Consider the following 20,402-nt stretch of genomic DNA (forward strand, 5'->3'; position numbering starts at 1 on the left):
CCCCTGTACCGACTCTATCTCGCCTCCCGCTGCCAGAGAAATTTTCTGGTGATAGTAAGTCTTGTAGGGGTTTTGTGAGTCAGTGATCTATACATCTCGAGCTTCTGGCCTCTCGTTTCCCTACAGTGTGGGCCAAGGTGGGGTTTATTGTGTCTCTCCTGTCGGACAGGGCGTTGAAGTGGGCTATGCCGCTGTGGGAGCGTGGCGATCATGTGGTGCAGAGTGCTTCGTTGTTCCTGAGCACTCTGAAACAGGTCTTTTTAGGACCTCGTGTCACCCATGATACGGCTCTCCAACTCTTGGCATTGTCTCAGGGCTCATCCTTGATCAGTCATTTTGCCGTCCACTTCCGCACTCTAGCATCTGAGCTGGAGTGTTCGGATAAAGCCCTAATTCCTATATCTTGGAGGGGGCAGGCTGACCACGTGAAGGACGCCCTGGCCACAAGGGAGATTCCCGCCACACTGGAGGAGTTAATAGCAGTGTCCACTTGTATTGACCTCCGTTTTCACGAGCAGAGGATAGAGCGAGCCCAGTGTAGGCAGAGGTTTCGGCTGGCTCCCACCTTTGCCAAACCTTTGAAATCTCCAGTCCAGGGCACTGAGTCACATGAGGCCATGGAAGTGTCACGAGTGGGATCTAATTCCCGGACCACTCGTGCACTCCAGGTTTGTCATGTTTGCCAGCAGTCAGAAAATCTTGCCACCAGATGTCCCCAGCGGTCGAGGAAACATCAGCGTCTAGTGGTAGTAGGTGGAGGTACACTAGACACGGCAACGTTTGCCTCCAAATTGTCCATTAAGAGGACAATTACAGAAGGCTCATTCACTCACTCGGTAGAGCTCTGCGTGGATTCTGGGGCGGAGGGCAATTTTATGTCTTCTGTCTTCGCGCAATGTCATGCAATACCCCTGGTAATGCTAGCTCAACCAGTAACTGTACGAGTGGTGAATGGGTCAACACTGCCCTCACAGATAACACACCAGACCATCCCTTTCACTTTGTCCTTGTTGCCATCCCTTTAGGAGATTATATCTCTGCTCAGTATTCCTGAGGGAATTGATGAGATCCTGTTAGGGACGCCTTGGCTACAGTATCACTCTCCTCATATCGAGTGGTCCACAGGCAGAATTCTAGGATGGGGTGAATCTTGTGGGGGTAGATGGCAGAGGGAGAGCGTTCAGGTTGCTACTACTAAGGTACCCACAGATTTATCCTCTCTTCCCAAGCAATATTGGCCCTATGCGGATGTGTTCTCTAAAAGGGCTGCGGAGACCCTTCCGCCTCACCACCCCTATGACTGTCCTATTGACCTCTTGCCTGGTGCTGAGCATCCCCGGGGTCGAGTCTATCCTTTGTCTCTCCCGGAGATGGAGGCAATGTCACAGTATATCCAAGAGAATCTGGCAAGAGGATTCATTAGGAAGTCAGTGTCACCTGCAGGGGCTGGGTTCTTCTTCGTACAGAAGAAGAGTGGAGAAAAGCATCCATGCGTATACTACAGGGGTCTTAACACCATCACCGTTAAAAATAAGTATCCACTACCCCTGATATCTGAGCTTTTTGATAGGCTACGGGGAGCAAGGGTATTTACTACATTAGATCTGCGGGGTGCTTACAACCTGATTCACATCATGAGGGGACGAATGGAAGACGTCTTTTAACACCAGGGATGGGCGCTATGAATATCTGGTGATGCCCTTTGGGGTCTGTAATGCCCCAGCGTTTTCCAAGACTTTGTAAATGACATCTTCCGGGATATGCTTACCACCTCGGTCGTAGTCTATCTGGATGATATTCTCATCTACTCTCCAGATATAGACTCCCACCGGAGAGATGTTTGCAAGGTCTTCGATCTCCTACGGGCTAACTCCCTCTATGCCAAGTTGGAGAAGTGTGTGTTTGAGCAGGAGTCCTTGCCTTTCCTTGGCTATATCATCTTTGCCCAGGGATTGGCTATGGATCCTGCCAAGCTACAGGCTGTGATGAACTGGCCGGAACCCCATACTCTTAAAGCGTTGCAGCGCTTTATGGGGTTCATTTATTACTATCGCCACTTCATTCCCTACTTCTCAACTTTGGTAGCTCCCTTGGTTGCCCTCACCAAGAAGGGGGCAAATCCCACGTTCTGGTCGGAGGAGGTCTCCAAGGCCTTTCTCTTGATTAAGTCACACTTCACCAGCGCTTCCATCCTGCATCGCCCCGATGTAGATAGGCCATTTATTATGGAGGTGGATGCCTCATTCATTGCTGCTGGAGCAGTCCTCTTCCAAAAGGATGTTCAAGGTCGGAAGCATCCCTGCTTCTTCTTCTCTAAGACCTTTTCACCAGCGGAGAGGAATTATTCCATCGGGGACAGGGATTTGCTAGCTATGAAGTTGGCTTTTTCAGAGTGGAGACATCTTCTGGAGGGAGCTTGCTTTCCCTTTCAGGTGTTCACAGTCCACAAGAACTTGGTGTATTTACAGACAGCCCAGCGACTAAATTTTCATCAGGCTAGATGGTCCCTGTTCTCCTGGTTCCATTTCACCCTCCATTTTCTTTCTGGGGAGAAGAACGTTTGTGCCGATGCTCTCTCTTGCTCTGTAGTGTCATCATCATCAGAGGAGGAGCCTTGGCTTATTGTCCCTTCAGAGAGCCTGAGAACGGTGCCCCCAGGCAAGACTTTCATTCCATCTAATTTGCGACCGGAGGTTTTCTCTTGGGCTCACTCATCCATGGTGGGTGGACACTTTGGGACCAAGAGGACATCTGAGCTCTTGGCTAGGACGTACTGGTGGCCGCATATGGCTCCTGACGTCGCAGACTATGTTCGGGCATATGTCTCCTGCACCAAGAACAAGTCTCCCCAGCTACGGCCAGCTGGGTTGCTTTACCCCATGCCGGTGGCGGACAGGCCCTGGGAGATGGTCGGGATGGATTTTGTGGTTGGCTTACCCAAGTCTCGTAGCTGCACCATTATCTGGGTGATCACCGACCATTTTTCCAAAATGGTGCACTTGGTGCCTCTTCCATGGCTACCTTCTTCACGGGCTCTGGCTGCATTGTTCATCAAACATATCTTTTGCCTACACGGTATGCCCGACAAAATTGTTAGTGACCGGGGTCCCCAGTTTGCGTCTCGATTCTGGAGAGAGCTTTGTCGTTTACTCAGTATTGAGTTGAATCTCTCTTCGGCATATCATCCCGACACGAATGGGTTGATATAGAGGGCCAACCCGACCCTGGTCACATATTTATGACATTTTGTTTCTGCCAGGCAGGATGACTGGGCATCCTGGCTACCGTGGGCAGAGTATGCGCTTAATTACACCGTAGCCGACTCCACCGATCAGACTCCATTCCTCCTAAATTACGGCCAGCATCCGCGTGTCCCTGTGCCCATGCCCGTGTCTTCCGCCGACTCCAGGGTGGCAGACTGGGCTGTGGAGGCACGGGACATTTGGGACCGCACTCAGGATATCATTTGGGCCTCCAATGAGAGAATGAGGTCCTCTGCCGATGCTCATCGGCGCCCGCACCGACCATTGCTCCTGGCGACTTAGTGTGGCTCTCCGCCCGTAACATCAGGCTGCGTGTTGAGTCCACTAAGTTTGCACCTCGCTACTTGGGTCCCTTCAAGGTCCTCGAACAGGTTAACCCTGTGGTCTACCATCTGGCCCTTCCTCCACGCTTTGGTATCAATGACACCTTTCATGTGTCCCTCTTGAAACCCGTAAACATTTCCTGGTTTTCCGAGTCATCTGCCGGGACCTCGGATTCATCTACGGACGATTACGAGGTGAACGCTATTTTGGGGTGCAAGGTGGTACGTGACAAAAAATTCTATTTGGTGGATTGGAGGGGTTATGGCCCAGAGGACAGGTCCTGGGAGCCTGCTGAACACATTCGAGCTCCACAGCTCATTGATGCCTTCGAGTGTAGCGAGGTCCAAGGAGGGGGGCACTGGGAGGGGGGTAATGTTAGGGGAATCATGAACCATCTCTGCTGCGGTCTCCCATTCTTCTCCAGCCGCAGTGGAGTCTGCTCAGCGGAGACATCGGTCACAGTGTCTTGCTCAGTCTCACTCTGTGCATATTGTTACTGCTGATTTTCCAGCTTCTGCCATTGAAGCCAGTGCTGGGCAGCGGCGAGCAGACGCTTTTGGGACTAAGTCCTGCTTTTCCCCTTCTGAGCATGCCCAGGGCAAGATCTCCCATTGGAGATCGAGGGTCACATGCTCAGATACTGCAGCAGATCCCATTGGTCCTCCAGGAAGGTCCTGAAGGTGCTCAACCTCTGTGGCAGCCTCCCATTGGTCCTTCTGGGAAGGTCCTGTACATGCTGCAGCTATATAAGGTTCGCATGACTGCACGGCCATGCGCTAGTGTACATTTGTATACGTGTGTGTTGTGAGTGAAAGTCATTCTGTAAAATCCCCTCCCTATTATATGACTGCTCGCGTAAGGTGGATGATTGCTATCTAGCGCCCGACTTAGCCATCAGCACGTAACACACTATAAAGCGTCTATTGCTGTGACCGCCAGTGCGGCGCCGTGCGCTTTCACAGCGCTTTCCTGACCCAAGCCTGGGTGGTTAGTGGCGTCCGCCAGTGCGGCACCGCACGCACTCTCGTGCATCTTTATTATTTTTATTTCTGTCTCTCTGACACCCCAGTTGCGGTGTCGAGCGCAAGAGGTCTATTTGAACTCAAATCCTGTGTCTTGGGATTGAGTTCTGAGACTCCTTGCTTGCACTCTTGGTACGGTACCGCGGCCCTGTGAAGCAACAGGGTTCACTTCCTTCACACAGGGTGAAGTTAACCAGTGTGTGTATTCAGATTGTACCGCCATATAGTCCATCATTACTTGGCAGCAGGTTCCATCTCTGCACAGTAGACCTCGGGCTGCGAACGCACCTTATTCTTTCTTATTATTTGGTGCGTTCCGCTAACCCTAACAACTATATTATATTGTAATATATTATATTATATTGTAATATATTATACAGAAAGCTATGTACACTAGCAGACACGCGCATATAAATGAAGGTTCTATGTATACCTTCCTTTGATACATATACTTGTTTGTGATAACAATAATCTGTGAATTTATTGAGTATGATAGATACATTTCAGTCTACACGTATATTTCCAGTCTGAAAAATTCAGTTTCTGGTACTATGTTCAAGTTTGTTTTTTGGTAATTGACTGGTTTTTCTCCTTATGATTCATTAAGTGAGTTTAATTATTGTTTATGTCATTTCGCATTTAGGTATTTCTTGATAAAGGCTTATAATAAGCCGAAACGTCGAACTCTGGTACCTGAATCATTTATTTCACTTGTCCACTATGTGCGGAAATGGCTTTGATTTGATATGAAATATTCAGGGGCGGATTATCAGAGGGTTAATATGGGCGGTAGCCCAGGGCCCAGTGGTGTGGGGGGGCCTGGGCTACCGCACAGATTGACCCTCTGCAATCTGCTAATCCACCCGAGTGTGACTGCCCGCCGGCATTTATGTGCCCCCGGACCCGGTGGGCAGAGAGAGGGGGCCTGCATCGGGCCCCTTCTCGTCTGCTCACCGGGCCCCTTCCGGCGCTGCGGCGGTTTCCTATTGACTTGCGGGCGCGCGCTCCCGCATGTCAATAGTTAACAACAGCCGCCAGCCAATTGGAGGCTGGCAGCTGAAGTTGGCCGCAGCGCACACGTCGCCGGCGTCTGACGTCATTGTCAGTCGCCGGCGAGTGTGCGCTGCTGGAGGGAGCTCACCGCCTGGAGCGGCCAGGTGAGGAGACTCTGTTTGGTTTTTTTTTGTTTGCTTTGTTTTTTTGATAACCTAATGGTTGACACACTGGGGGCAATGCTGGAGACACTGGGGCAATGCTGGACACACTGGGGCAATGCTGGAGGACACACTGGGGCAATGCTGGAGGACACCCTGGGGCAATTCTGGAGGACACACTGGTTCAGATTGCTGGAGACACTGGGGCAATGCTGGAGACACTGAGGCAATGCTGGAGGACACACTGGGGCAGATTGCTGGAGACACTGGGGCAATGCTGGAGACAGTGGGGCAATGCTGGAGACACTGGGGCAATGCTGGAGACACTGGGGTAGATTGCTGGACACACTGGGACAATGCTGGAAGACCCACTGGGGCAGATTGCTGGAGACACTGGGGCAATGCTGGAGACACTGGGGCAATGCTGGAGACACTGGGGCAATGCTGGAGACACTGGGGCAGACTGCTGGACACACTGGGGCAGATGATTGCTGGAGACACTGGGGCAATGCTGGGGACACTGGGGCAATGCTGAAGACACTGGGGCAGATTGCTGGACACACTGATGGCAATGCTGGACATACTGGGGCAGATTGCTGGACACACTGGGGGTAATATGCTGGAGACACTGGGGAAGATTGCTGGACACTGGGGCAGATTGCTGGACACACTGGGGGCAATGCTGGATACTCTGGGGCAATATGATGGACATACTGGGGCAGATTGTTGAACACTGTCTGGGGGAAATGCTGGAGACACTGGGGCAATGCTGGAGACACTGGGGCAATGCTGGAGACACTGGGACAGATTGCTGGACACACTGTGGGCAATGCTGGACAATTGGACATACTGGGGCAGATTGCTTGACACACTGGGGGCAATGCTGGACATACTGGGGTAGATTGCTGGACACACTGGTGGTAATATGCTGGACACACTGGGGCAGATTGCTGGACACACTGTCTGGGGGCAATGCTGGACACACTGGGGCAGATTGCTGGACACACTGTCTGGGGGCAATGCTGGACACACTGGGGCAGATTGCTGGACACACTGGGGGCAATATGCTGGAGTCAGACACTGGGGCAGATTGCTGGAGACACTGTCTGGGGGCAATGCTGGACACACTGGGGCAGATTACAGGACACTGGGGCAATATGCTGGACATACTGGGGCAGATTGCTGGACACACTGGGGTTAATATGCTGGACACACTGGGGGTAATATGCTGGACACACTGGGGTAGATTGCTGGACACACTGGGGGCAGGACTGAAGGCATGGGCAGAATGTAGACACGGGGCAGAATGAAAGACATGGGGCAGGATTGGATCATGGGACAGGGTGGATACGATGTAGAGAGATGGGGAGATCATATGGTGTAGAATGGATACTCATGAGTGCAGGATGGGAGAACATATGGCTGGAGCCAGGAATGAGACACACGGGGCCAGGGTGGGGAATATTTTTACCATAGGGGCTAATTAAGGGATATTATTACTGCAGTGATGTATTTATTTTATTTTTGAGTATACTGTTTTAAATGGGGGGCGGTCCTGTTACTGTGCAGAGTGACACTATATCGCCTTTTTTTCTTCATGTGGTGTAATGTAGAAGTTGTGAAAAATTAAGTAATGTGTTCTGCAATCGGAGTTTGAGATAACTGTGCTATTTCCTGCAGAAACGAGTCCTGGCTGGAAGAAATGATGGTGGTCTGTGCTGGATGAAAGATGAAGGACTTCACCTAGAGACGTCACTGGTGAGTCAGTGTTACCTATACACTGACACTATACACTGTATACTATATACAGAGGTCCTTTGTACAATGTCACCAGTGATCACTGTATTACCTATACATTATATACAGAGCTCCTGTGTATAATGTCACCAGTGATCTCTGTATTACCTCTACACAGACACTGCATACTAAGTAAAGATCTCCTGTGAATACTGGCACTTATGGTGATAGTATTGTGTTTTTTGTTTTTTTTTATTACTGATCAGTTTTGTAGTATTCAGTCACTACGTGGTTGTAATATGTGGTCTGGAAATGGTGTTGTGGTATTTGTCCCTTGTATGTGCTATTTGGTCACCAAGTGGTGGTAATATGTGGTCTTGACATGGTGCGGTGGTATTTGTTCCTTGTATGTGATATTATTCGATCACTGTGGTTGTAATTTGTGGTCTGGTCATGGTGCAGTGGTATTTGTTCCTTGTATGTGATATTATTGGTCAAAATATACCTAAATTGTAATGCAGATTTTAACAAATATTTAATAGGTTACAGTAGAGTAGGGCCCGGCCATTTTTCTAGAATAATCTGGTTCGGGTATATCATGACCCCCGTCACGTGACTCCCGTCACATGACCCCCGTCACATGACCGGGGGGCCTACAGTGTCTGAACAGCTACCCTTAATCCACCCCTGGAAATATTAATAATTTGAAATGCAATAAATCAATTTTCGCTTGGAACTTCTTAGTGTGCCGGATTTTTGGAGACTGTTATAGTATTTTTTCCAGAGCACCTGCATTTTACAGTGAGCTCCCCCTTGATATATCCTGATTAGTTTTGAGCGATACCTTCCGATATTTGAAAGTATCGGTATCGGATGGTATCGGCTGATATCCAAAAAATATCAGATATCGCCGATAATCGATGCCAATGCAAGTCAATGGGACACAAATATCGGAAGGTATCCTGGATGGTTCCCAGGGTCTGAAGGAGAGGAAACTCTCCTTCAGGCCCTGGGATCCATATTCATGTAAAAAATAAAGAATAAAAATAAAAAATATAGATATACTCACCCCCCGGACGAACCCTGACTGTCACTGCTGCAAGCGTCTGGCTCCGTTTCTGAGAATGCTGAGAGTGAAGGACCTTCACCTGACTGCTCACGTGACCGCGACGTGATCGAAAGTCCTTCAATCTCAGCATTTTCAGGAATGGAGGCGGACGCTTGCAGCGGTGACAGCCAGGGTTCGTCTGAGGGTGAGTATATCCATATTTTTTATTTTTATTCTTTATTTTTTACATGACTATGGATCCCAGGGCCTGAAGGAGAGTTTCCTCTCCTTCAGACCCTGGGAACCATACGCACCGCACACGCCGATTCCGATTTCACAAAAATATTGGAACTTGGTATCGGAATTCCGATACAGCAAATATCGGCCGATACCCGATACTTGCAGTATCGGAATGCTCAACACTAATCCTGATTCTAATTTTTTTAGATGGCTGTGCTCGTGTGTGTGTGTGTGTGTGTATGTGTTTATATATATATTTTTTTCTAATAATTTTTTTCATTTTTTCAAATGTCTTTTTTGACTCTATCATACAACGCGGATGAATTGTCGAATATTATCTCTCAGGTCACGACCCCAGGGACCTTTCTCCATACACCGTCTGAAGAGATATGGATTAGAGACTTTGAAAGGGATTTGCGGAGACTTACAGCACTAGGCCTGCACTCGATGATATTGGCAGAGTATCATAAAGTACAACGCATCCCCAGAGGCCTCAGGGTCCCCCTCAGACCAACATTATTTCAGGAGAATACCGATTATTGTGTTAAATTCGAGTCTATTCTCAATAAATATTCTATGGACCTTATAGTCCTGACAATCGATTTTTTACAGAAGGAAATTATGGAGTTGAAAACTAAAATCTCCACGAGTGAACAACAACTGACCGATACTACTTCACCTGAGGATTTCAAGGTATTAAAAACTAAACTTGATAACACTATTTCTAAGTTTTGTAACAGTTTACAAGACAAGAAAAGAGTAAAGTTCCTTAGAGACACAGACGACTATAGGAATAATCAAGTGTATCGATGGCGCTCCACTGGCTCATTCAGAGGATCCAGAACATTCCGGAGAAGCCACAGTTCTATCTCCACCAGCTTGGACAGCGACTTTGGAGCTCCACGAGGATCTTTTTTAGAGGCATGTCGCGCTCGCCCACAGCGAGGAAGACGCAGAGGGGAAGGAGGAAACATGGATCGACAGAGAATGGCCACGAGATCTAAGGTAGGGATACCTCTACCACCAACAATACCGTGTACAACATCTCTTCCCAGATCCTTTCCCCCACAGATATGACACTTCTTCAAAAAGGTTTAACCTTTTGTCCAGTACCAGACTTGGATACATTCCAAGTCGATCAATAACTGCATAGTTTTTTCAGAACCCTGACACTTAAAGTACATTTTGCTAATACATCATCGGATGTTATTCCTAATTTGACTCAGGTTTCAACATGCTTTTCATTGAAATTCCAAGGTTTGAGGAATCCTAGCACCTTTCAACCACCACGGTCATATCATCCTGTGGAGACTTTCATTGAAGTTGTACAAAGAGATGTTAAAATTATTTTGGATCGATAGATAAGGGCCTTGTTTAAAATTAAGAATAATTTGTCTAGGGAAGAATACAGGTCACTGATTGCTTTGAAAAATATTAGAGATTTAATTATAAAACCTGCTGACAAAGGGGGAGCAATTGTGGTGTTAGATCGAACTTATTATATTGATGAAATTATTTCACGACTGGCGGACACTAACACTTATACACCTATACCTAATAATCCGACCTTTGATATAGGGAGACAGATCAGAGAGCTGGTGTCACATTACCAACAATTAGGAGTTACTGATCAGAAACTAGGGGACTTTTTGATCAATGATCATCCGGTCATTCCAGTGTTTTATACACTTCCAAAAGTGCACAAAAATCTAATTAGACCCCCCGGGAGACCTATAGTGGCATCTACTAATTCTGTCTTGTCTCCGCTTGCAATTACATTAGAAATATTTTATCCCCACTTGTACCTTACATGAGATCCTACCTAAAGGATAACACACATTTTCTTCAACTACTGAGAGACATGTGTTCCTTGCCCCCAGGCAGCATATTGGTCACCATGGATGTCACTAGTTTATATACCAACATTGGACATCAGGAGGGCCTTGAAGCAGTGACGAGATATGTTACAGCACACGCAAATGTCACAGAGAACCAATTACAATTTTGTAAAGATGCATTGGGAATTATTCTTATGAAAAATTATTTCCTGTTTGAGGACCAGTATTATATGCAAAAAAAGGCACAGCTATGGGGTCTAATGTTGCGCCACCATACACAAACATATTTATGGACTATTTTGAGACATCCTTTGTATATGGCCATCCACTATTTTCATTGTATGTTATATTTTAGAGATGCTTTATCGACGATATGTTCTTTATCTGGACCGGCAGTGTAGAAACCCTTTTGGGCTTTCAAGCGTACTTGAATTACAGTACAACAGATATTACTTTCTCCCTACAATATAGTGACCAGTCAATTAATTTTTTGGACACACTTATGATAATACAGATAGTAGGTTTGACATATAAATCAGTTTCTACCTCACCCCCTGACAAGAATAGTTTGCTCCTATATACGAGCAATCATCCACGACATATTAAAAGGGCACTACCCAAGTCATAGCATGATAGAATCAAGAGAATTGTCTCTAATCAGGTCCAACGTAACCTTAGGCATAGTGAGATGGACCAGAAATTTCATGATAAGGGCTACCCATCTACTCTTTATGATAATAATATGGAAGGAGATATCAACATGTCTGTACCAGTATCCAAGACCCCTAGGATTGCTTTTGTGAGTGTCTTTCATCCGTTTAAACAATGTATCCAACAGTGTATATTGAAACACTGGAACATTCTACAGGACTCTTACCCAACAATCCCTGAGTTCAATATCAGACCAATTTTTTGTAACAAAAGATCAGATAATATTAGAAACTATTTGGTAAGGGTTGATATAGGCTCTTCTAAGCCTTTGATTAAACAGAGATTTTTGAGTATTCCACGCAAGGGGACCTTCCCTTGTCCAGGATGTCTACTGTGCTCCAATGTTACCAAGGGTCATTCATTTACTCATCCACGTTCAGGTCACAGATTTCCAATTAAGGGTCATTTTACCTGTGAGTCATTATTTGTGGTATACCTTATTAAGTGTCCGTGCGGTCTCGGATATGTTGGCGAGACTACTCAACATATCCGAGACTGCATATCCCAGTACAAATCTACAATTAGCTGTGGACGTACTCTGTTACCTGTCCCTGCACATTTCTCTTAAACTAACCATACTGTCGCACAACTTAAATATCAAGTTATAGATTGGGTTCCACCCTATGAGGAGAGGGGGCGACAGGGTTAGAAAACTCATGGTACGGGAGTCTTATTGGATACACAAATTACAAACTCTCTTTCCACTGGGCCTCAACAGGGAGTATGAAATCATGTATTAGGTTACTATTTTTTCTAAACAAACCCTTTTCTGTCCACCCATTGTATGGCTCTCATATAGGGTCCATTATATAGGGCGGTCTTGCATATCTCTATACTTTGACATTTTCATATTGTCATATTTCTACTTGTTATATTTTCATGCATTAATCTATTTACTGTTGTATGAGATTTGTATATCTTTCTTTACTTATTATGCAGTCTAATATATGGTCCCGGTAGTCTGTAACTATTTCTTTTCCTTTTTTCTATTCACAGCAGGCAGGCGCTGACCCTCGCTAGTCTTGATGCACGGCAGTCACATGATTAGCCGATCTTATCGGCTCTTTTCGGCTTACTCGGCCGTCTGCGTGTGTGCACTAAGCATTTCAATTTTTCCAGGTCACCCGGAAGCACTTGCACACAGGGGTCACCCAGTGTGAATAAGAGGACGCACAATACAGCGTCCTAGTACCGCACCACGGACTTCTGATCACCCGAACTTGCTCCTTTAGGTAAATTAGTGCAACTGGTCACTAGGATTTTCTTTTTTTTCTTTTCCTTTTTTTCACTCATTCTTTTTCATCTCAATGGGAGCGTGGGCGTCTTCAGCCATGGATCTTAAGTTATACAATTTTGGGTCAGACACTATTCCTCCTGCCTCACTGCTACTAATCTTGGCCCATAAGGAATCGGGTCTTGTCTCTATATATGGACTTTATTTACCTTCCTACTGTTTTTTCTTACGGACATAATCCGGGACTTGGATCACTATATTATATTGTAATATATTATATTGTAATATATTATACAGACAGCTATGTACACTAGCAGACATGCGCATATAAGTGGACGTTCTATGTATACCTTCCTTTGATACATATACTTGTTTTTGATAACAATAATCTGTGAATTTATTGAGTATGATAGATACATTTCAGTCTACACGTATATTTCCAGTATGAAAAATTTACTTTCTGGTATTATGTTCAAGTTTGCTTTTTTGTTAATTGACTGGTTCTCTCCTTATTATTAATTGAGTGAGTTTAATTATTGCTTATGTCATCTTGCATTTAGGTATTTCTTGATAAACGCTTATAATAAGCCGAAACGTCGAACTCTGATACCAGAATCATTTATTTCACTTGTCCACCATGTATGGAAATGGCTTTGATATTATATGAAATATTAATCATTTGAAATGCAATAAATCAATTTTCGCTTGGAACTAATTAGTGTGCCGGATTTTTTTGAGACTGTTATAGTATTTTTTCCAGAGCACCTGAATTTTACAGTGAGCACTCTCTTGATATATCCTGATATGAAAATATTCTAGGTTCTTCAAAGTAGCCACCTTTTGCTTTGATGACTGCTTTGCACACTCTTGGCATTCTCTTGATGAGCTTCAAGAGGTAATCCCATTTTTCTTCAAGTGCCTCCTTATTGTGCATCTTCAAACAGCCATACTGCTAGTTTTCAGAGAGTCCTGTATTTCAGCTGATGTTGTTTGTGGGTTTTTCTTTGCATTCCAAACAATTTTCCTGCCAGTTGTACACGACATTTTTGTTGGTCTACCTGACCGTGGTTTTGTGTTTACAGAGCCCCTGATTTTCCATTTGCTATTCACAGTTTGAACGCTTCTGACTGGCATTATCACATCCCTGGATGTCTTTTTGTATCCTTTTCCTGTTTTATACATTTCAACTACTTTTTCCCACAGATCCATTGACAATTTTTTGCTTTCGGATGGATGAAAGATGCAAGAGTCTGTCTGGATCCCAGAAACTCACTCAGCTTTTATGCACATGTAAGGAGGTGGCGGAGGCCCTCAGTACTCCTTCTCTCTTATATGCCTGGCTTGAGTTCCCCATGCAGTGCCCTGATGGTTTGGCTACATTTCACTGATTTATTAATACTTTTGTACTGTGTGTTGCTTTTTTATTCCATGCCCTTGTATTGTATATACTGTGTTGAAATGAACATGTTAACATTAGAGATAGCAAGGGTTAATTTGGTAGGCTGGGTCAGCAGCCTCAAAGGAACAGGAAGTACCTGTCTGCCAGTCAGAGCCTGGGCAGGATTGCCTGAGGCAGGACGTGTGTCCCCATCTGGGACAGAAGGGACCCCCATCTGGGGAATATGTGTGTCCTCGCTTGGGACAGAAAGGACCCCTGGCTGGAGAAAGAATTGGCCCAGGACTGTCTGGCAATAAGAATGGGCACTAGGACTGAGGAGGTGCCTTCCAAGAGACTGTTAGCTCCCATGAGCGATTGGGAGTTTATGCTTCTGTTGCTGCTGTTGCCGATGGAGCAGCATCTTTAACTAGGGACAGCCCAGGAATTGTTACCTTATTTACATCATTTACCTCACCTACCCTATCCCTATTAAAAGTTCAGTAATGTTGGAACTGAAGCGTAATGTGTGGTGTATCCAGAGGACGCCGTGCCAGTGATGGGAGCAACCATGTGCTAGAGATAACTGACTGTGCTGCAGGACCTGGACTGTAATTGCCTTTTCATATGCAAGGGGCCGGGGTGCTCACTGACTGTGACCTAGCGGACTCGGCTATGACTTCCACCTTGTGTCACCTTGTTAAACACACACACTCATTACGAGCAAACAGGTCACAGGTGAGGATGTTACCATTAGTAGCCATTCAAATCAATTTGTGTCAACTTCTGTGATTGTTATCAAAATCACCAGGGTATGTGATCTTTTGATCAGGGTCATTTGGATATTTTGGGTTGTCATTATGATTTAAAAAACACAGTAGTTTGACAATAAATGGCTTCACACAACCACTAACCATAAGCGGAGAAAAAGTTTTGGTGTTATCAATCATATTCTCTGAAAAGAAATGCCAAGAAAGCAAAAATTCTGCAGGGGAATGTAAACTTTTCAGCACAACTGTATGTGCACTGGCACAATGGTTTAAGTTGTTGCGCTGTTCATTCATTTATACATTCAGACATTCAGTAACTGAATGCAAAGATCTTGCACTGCAAGAAACTGATAAAGTAACTAATTTAGACTGCCAAATAACCTTCCACTTTCCATATTTTCAATAATTTTTCAAATTGTGAGATGTTTCTAAATTGTTGGTTTAGCAGCATAACATCCTTTTATATTTTTTTTTACCTTTCTATTGGCTTCAGGAAAGAAATTATAGCACATTTTTAGCAATAAATGTAGGAATGTAGGTACTATTACTATGTAATAACAATGGTGGAGGCCAAGGCACCGCCACATTATTTCTGGATCTCCCTAAAAACGTTATTTCCTAAAGTCCCTTCTGACAATGCATGAATTGTTAAAGAATATTTTCACAGTACAGTTGGAAATTATTACCTAAAATCTTTATTTGTCACAGTTAATTTTCCAGCAGCAAAATAGATTACATGGCAATAAATTATGTACACAGTAATACCGGAAAATGAGTTAGTAATACCTAACTAAAAGAACTGGAAAGACGGCTGTATTTGATTGCATAAAATTTGCTTTATTTGACTGTTAAACAGGTTCGACTGGGATACATAAGCCATAAAAAGTTCCTGATTTTTCTTGATGTCTTTAAGCTCATAAGATGCAAAAAAATAAACTTTAGTAAATTTTAATACTGGGTAAGTTTTCATATCCATATTGAGACATATTTAGTGATCCTATCATCTGTGCAGTGCATGAAATCCCAGCCAGCACTCAGGCCAACTCAGTAAAATGAATTGAAAGCAGTTCGAGCGCCTCTTAAGCTATCTGCAGCAAAAACACAGGTGTAAAAAGGTTTGCTTATTTGCTGCGTATTTGCTGCCATAAATGCTGCGATTTGTCAAAGGGAAATGATGTCAGAAAGAAGAAGAGTGTGTGGGTGGAGAATAAGTGTGTGGGCGGAGAATATGTGCGTGTGTCTGTGTGTGTGTGTCTGTCTGTGTGTGATACCACAACAATCACTGTTCAATAATCAGCGTAGGGTTAGACACATAAATAAAAATTTGCCATGAGGCAACAAGACCCTTACTTATGATAAACCCTTATAGCCTCATACCCTGATGAAGCCAGTTTAGTTGGTGAAACATGTCATGGAGGCATAGGAGTGAATTTTATTACCGAGTTAGTAATGCCAAATAATCTGAATAAAGGTTTAGGTAGTGGCCGCACCAATCCCACAGTATCAATAATTCTAAAGACACCAGATATAAATCGAATAGATAAGAATATTACTAATTATTCTGGTCAAGGATGCACACTAGCTCAGCAGGTAATAATTGTCTTTACTAGTTGAATAAAAGTTAAGTTTTATCATAATCATTAGTTGGGTCTTGTTGCCTCATGGCAAATTGTTAATTATGTCTGTGTGTGTACCCATGCAACGTGTGTACTCAGGCATCATCTGACAGGACTACTACTCCCATCTGACTATGTGTTTTGTCACATGTAATAGAGACAGCATGAGCTGATGATGGGAGAATAGTCTCATCATCCGGTGACTGTGTTCAATTGTAAAAAAAAAATCAAAACATTTAGATATTCACATACAAAATACATACTCACTGAACGCCTAATCCCTGATGCCCTTGTCTCCTGCAAACAATCAAAAATAATAAACCAACATATACTCACCTGTCTGTCGTAGTCCATTTAATACCAAGTGTCTAATGGCGATCTCATGTGTAGAACAGTCACATCGGGAGATGTGACCACTCTACCTGGCCTTTGGCGATACACTGACAAGAGGTGATCGCTCCCGAAGTGTATCACTGAGCCGCCGTGAGAGTTCACAGAAGTTCATCATCTGAACAGCTCTGGTGCTCTTACTTACGGCACCGCTACGTTGGAAAGTTCTAACACAGCAGTAGTGCCATAAGTGAGAGCACCGGAGTTGATGAACTCCAGTGAGCTCTCATGGCGGATCAGTGATACACTGACAGGAGGTAATTGCTCCAACAGTATATCGCTGGAGGCTGGGTAGAGCGGTCACATCCCCTGATGTGACTGTTCTACATGTGAGGTCACCGTGGGACACTTAGTATTAAATGGACTACGTCGGAGAAGATAGTATTATGTGTTGGTTTAATATTTTTTTATTGTTTTCAGGAGATGAGGGTGTCGCAGATTAGGGGTTCAGAAAGTATGACAATACAAAGGTGACATTAACCCCACAAATATAACCCCCACTTGCCACCACCACAGGGCAAGTGGGAAGAGCAAGGCTAAGTGCCAGAATTGGTGCAGCTATAAGATGCACCATTTCCAGGGGAGCTGAGAGTTGATGTTTTTAGCCTGGGGAATGCCAATATCCATGGCCCCTTCACAGGCTATTAATATCAGTCCAGAGCTGACTGCCTAGCCTTTGCTGGTTCGATTTTATAGGGGACCCCATGTCAATTTTTTTCTGGGGTTCCCCTGTAAACTAGCCAGCAAAGGCTTAGAAAACAGCTGTGAGCTGATATTAATAGCCTGTGAACCTTTGGCTATTGGCTCCTTTCAAGAATATTGACATCTGTCCACAGACGTCGGCTTTCCCTATGCTGGTTATTAAAATTAAGCGAGAACCCAAGCAATTTTTTTTTTACATTTTTTTGAAAAATAAACAGATATTGCATTTCACGCAGCATTCTGACAATTGCCTTTAATGCTCCTACATAGGCTGTATGTGTGTGTCTTTATTTAATATTAATGAGGGTATCTGGCTGAAGAAGTTGAACAAGGAAATTACATCACAATTCTTTTTATTAAAATAATATATCTTTATTTAGCTGTATTGATTTACAAAAACGCATAAAAAATGCATGCAAAAATGTAAAAAAAGCATAAAAAGTGTGTATTTCCAGCTCCGTTTTTCTGCCAAGAGATGCAGAAACCTTGCAGAAATTTCTGCAAGCAAATACACAACGTGCGCACATAGCCTTAGTGTTCCGACGATGGCGGAAACTACATTGGACTCCATGTAGGGACAGAAGCCAGTTTTTCCAGACTACAACTGCCAGCATGGTATAAGAAAAAAGAACAGAGGATTACATTTTTTTCTTCCTAGTGATCTACAGTATGTGACGACATGTTTTTTGTCTGACAAGATGTAATATTCATTAGTTGTTCATTGGTATAGCTTTGGGCTTTACATGATTTTTTAAATAATTTTTGTTACACTTTTTGGTAGAAGAAAAGAGGGAAAAATGTATTTATTTATATATTTTTTTTAAGAAAAACACCATTCACTATACCATATAATTTATATACAGTGGGGGAAATAAGTATTTGATCCCTTGCTGATTTTGTAAGTTTGCCCACTGACAAAGACATGAGCAGTCTATAATTTTAAGTGTAGGTTAATATTAACATTGAGAGATGGAATATCAAAAATAAAATCCAGAAAAGCACATTGTATAAATTATATGAATTTATTTGCATTTTACAGTGAGAAATAAGTATTTTATCCCTCTGGCAAACAAGACTTAATATTTGGTGGCAAAACCCTTGTTGACAAGCACAAGCGCAGCAGTCAGAAGCTTTCTGTAGTTGATTATGAGGATTGCGCCCATCATGTCAGAAGGAATTTTGGTCCACTCCTCTCTGCAGATCGTCTCTAAATCATTAGGACTTTGAGTCTATCGCTTGGCAACTCAGAGCTTCAACTCCCTCCATAAGTTTTCTGTGGGAATAAGGTCTGGAGACTGGCAAGGCTATTCCATGACCTTAATGCGCTTATTGTTGGGTCACGCCTTTGTCGCCTTGGCTGTATGTTTTCGGTCATTGTCTTGCTGGAAGACGCAGGCACAACCCATTTTTAATGTCCTGGCAGAAGGAAGTAGGCTGTCACTCAGGATTTTATGGTACATGGCTCCATATATTCTCCCATTGATGCTGTGAAGTGGTCCTGTGCCCCTAGAAGAGACACACCCCCAAAATATGTTTCCACCTCCATGCTTGACAGAGGGAACAGTGTTCTTTGGGTCATAGGCAGCATTTCTCTTCCTTCAAACACAGCGAGTTGATGCCAAAGAGCTCAATATTTGTCTCATCTGATCACATCACCTTCTCCCAATCACTGACAGAATCATCCAGGTGTTCACTGGCAAACTTCAGATGGGCCTGCACATGTGCCTTCTTGAGCAGGGGGACCTTGTGGGCACTGCAGGATTTTAAACTTTTATGGCGTAATATGTTAAAAATGGTTTTCTTGATGACTGTGTTTCCTGCTACCCTGAGATCATTAACAAGTCTCCCCCATGTAGTTTTAGGCTGATCTCTCACCTTACTCATGATTGCCACACGAGGTGAGATGTTGCATGGTGCCCCAGATCGATGTCGATTGACAGTCATTTTGTATTTCTTCCATTTTCTTACTATTGTACAAACTGTTGTCTCCTTCTCACCCAGCATCTTACTTATGGTTTCATAGCCCATTCCAGCTTTGTGCAGGTCTATGATCTTGTCCTTGACATCCTTATAAAGCTCTATAAGTCTGATTGATTAATTGAGTCTGTGGACAGGATTCTTTTATAAAGGTGACTATGTAAGGCAGCTGTATTTAATGCAGGTAACGAGTTGATTAGGAGCGTCTAAGGCTACTTTCACACTAGTGTCAGTACGGGGCCGTCGCCATGCATCGGCCCGACGTACCGACGCAGGTTGTGAAAAAAATGAACAACGGGCGCAGCGGATGCAGTTTTTCAACGCATCTGCTGCCCCACTGTAATGTCCGGGGAGGTGGGGGCGGAGTTCCGGCCGCGCATGCGCGGTCGAAAATGGCAGACTCGATGCACAAAAAAAGTTACATGTAACGTTTTTTTGTGCCGAGGGTCCGCCAAAACATGATGCATCCATCACACGACGGATGCGACGTGTGGCCATACGTCGCAATGCGTCGCTAATGCAAGTCTATGGAGAAAAAATGCATCCTGCGGGCATATTTGCAGGATGCGTTTTTTCTCCAAAACGACGCATTGTGACGTACAGCAAACAACGCTAGTGTGAATGTAGCCTAACTGGTCTGTAGGAGCCAGGACTCTTAATAGTTAGTAGGGGATCAAATACTTATTTCTCACTGCAAAATGCAAATTAATGTATATAATTTATACAATGTGATTTTCTGGATTTTGTTTTTGATATTCTCTCTCTCTCAATGTTAAAATTAACCTACCCTTAAAATTATAGACTGTTCATGTCTTTGCCAGTGGGCAAACTTACAAAATCAGCAAGGGATCAAATACTTATTTCCCCGTCTGTAATAACTTCACCCCATAGTTTGATAGGATAATAAAGATACCAAATGTATGTAAATGTTTTGTTTTCTACTTGTACTGTATAGAAAACAAAAAAATTTCTTTTGTACAACAAACTAGTTTTCGTTTGTG

At 44.1% G+C, this 20,402-nt stretch overlaps 1 protein-coding gene across 3 annotated transcripts in view; it reads left to right on the forward strand.

Annotated features, from left to right (window-relative positions):
- The window catches only part of LOC138675542 (uncharacterized), a 28,137-nt gene extending 13,707 nt beyond the window's left edge, over positions 1-14,430 (forward strand). Inside the window, exons 2-4 of one of the 3 annotated variants that reach the window (XM_069763870.1) lie at positions 7,444-7,521; positions 9,134-9,793; positions 12,334-14,430. In XM_069763870.1, coding sequence (XP_069619971.1) covers positions 7,444-7,521; positions 9,134-9,793; positions 12,334-12,357 — 762 coding nt within the window. In that variant the 3' untranslated portion in view covers positions 12,358-14,430. The remainder of the gene's footprint in view (positions 1-7,443; positions 7,522-9,133; positions 9,794-12,333) is intronic. The other 2 variants (XM_069763871.1, XM_069763872.1) reach the window with 2 other exon arrangements.
- Positions 14,431-20,402: the final 5,972 nt, after the last annotated feature.

This window comes from Ranitomeya imitator, chromosome 4 (genome assembly GCF_032444005.1).
Source record: "Ranitomeya imitator isolate aRanImi1 chromosome 4, aRanImi1.pri, whole genome shotgun sequence".
NCBI classification, from domain to species: domain Eukaryota; kingdom Metazoa; phylum Chordata; class Amphibia; order Anura; family Dendrobatidae; genus Ranitomeya; species Ranitomeya imitator.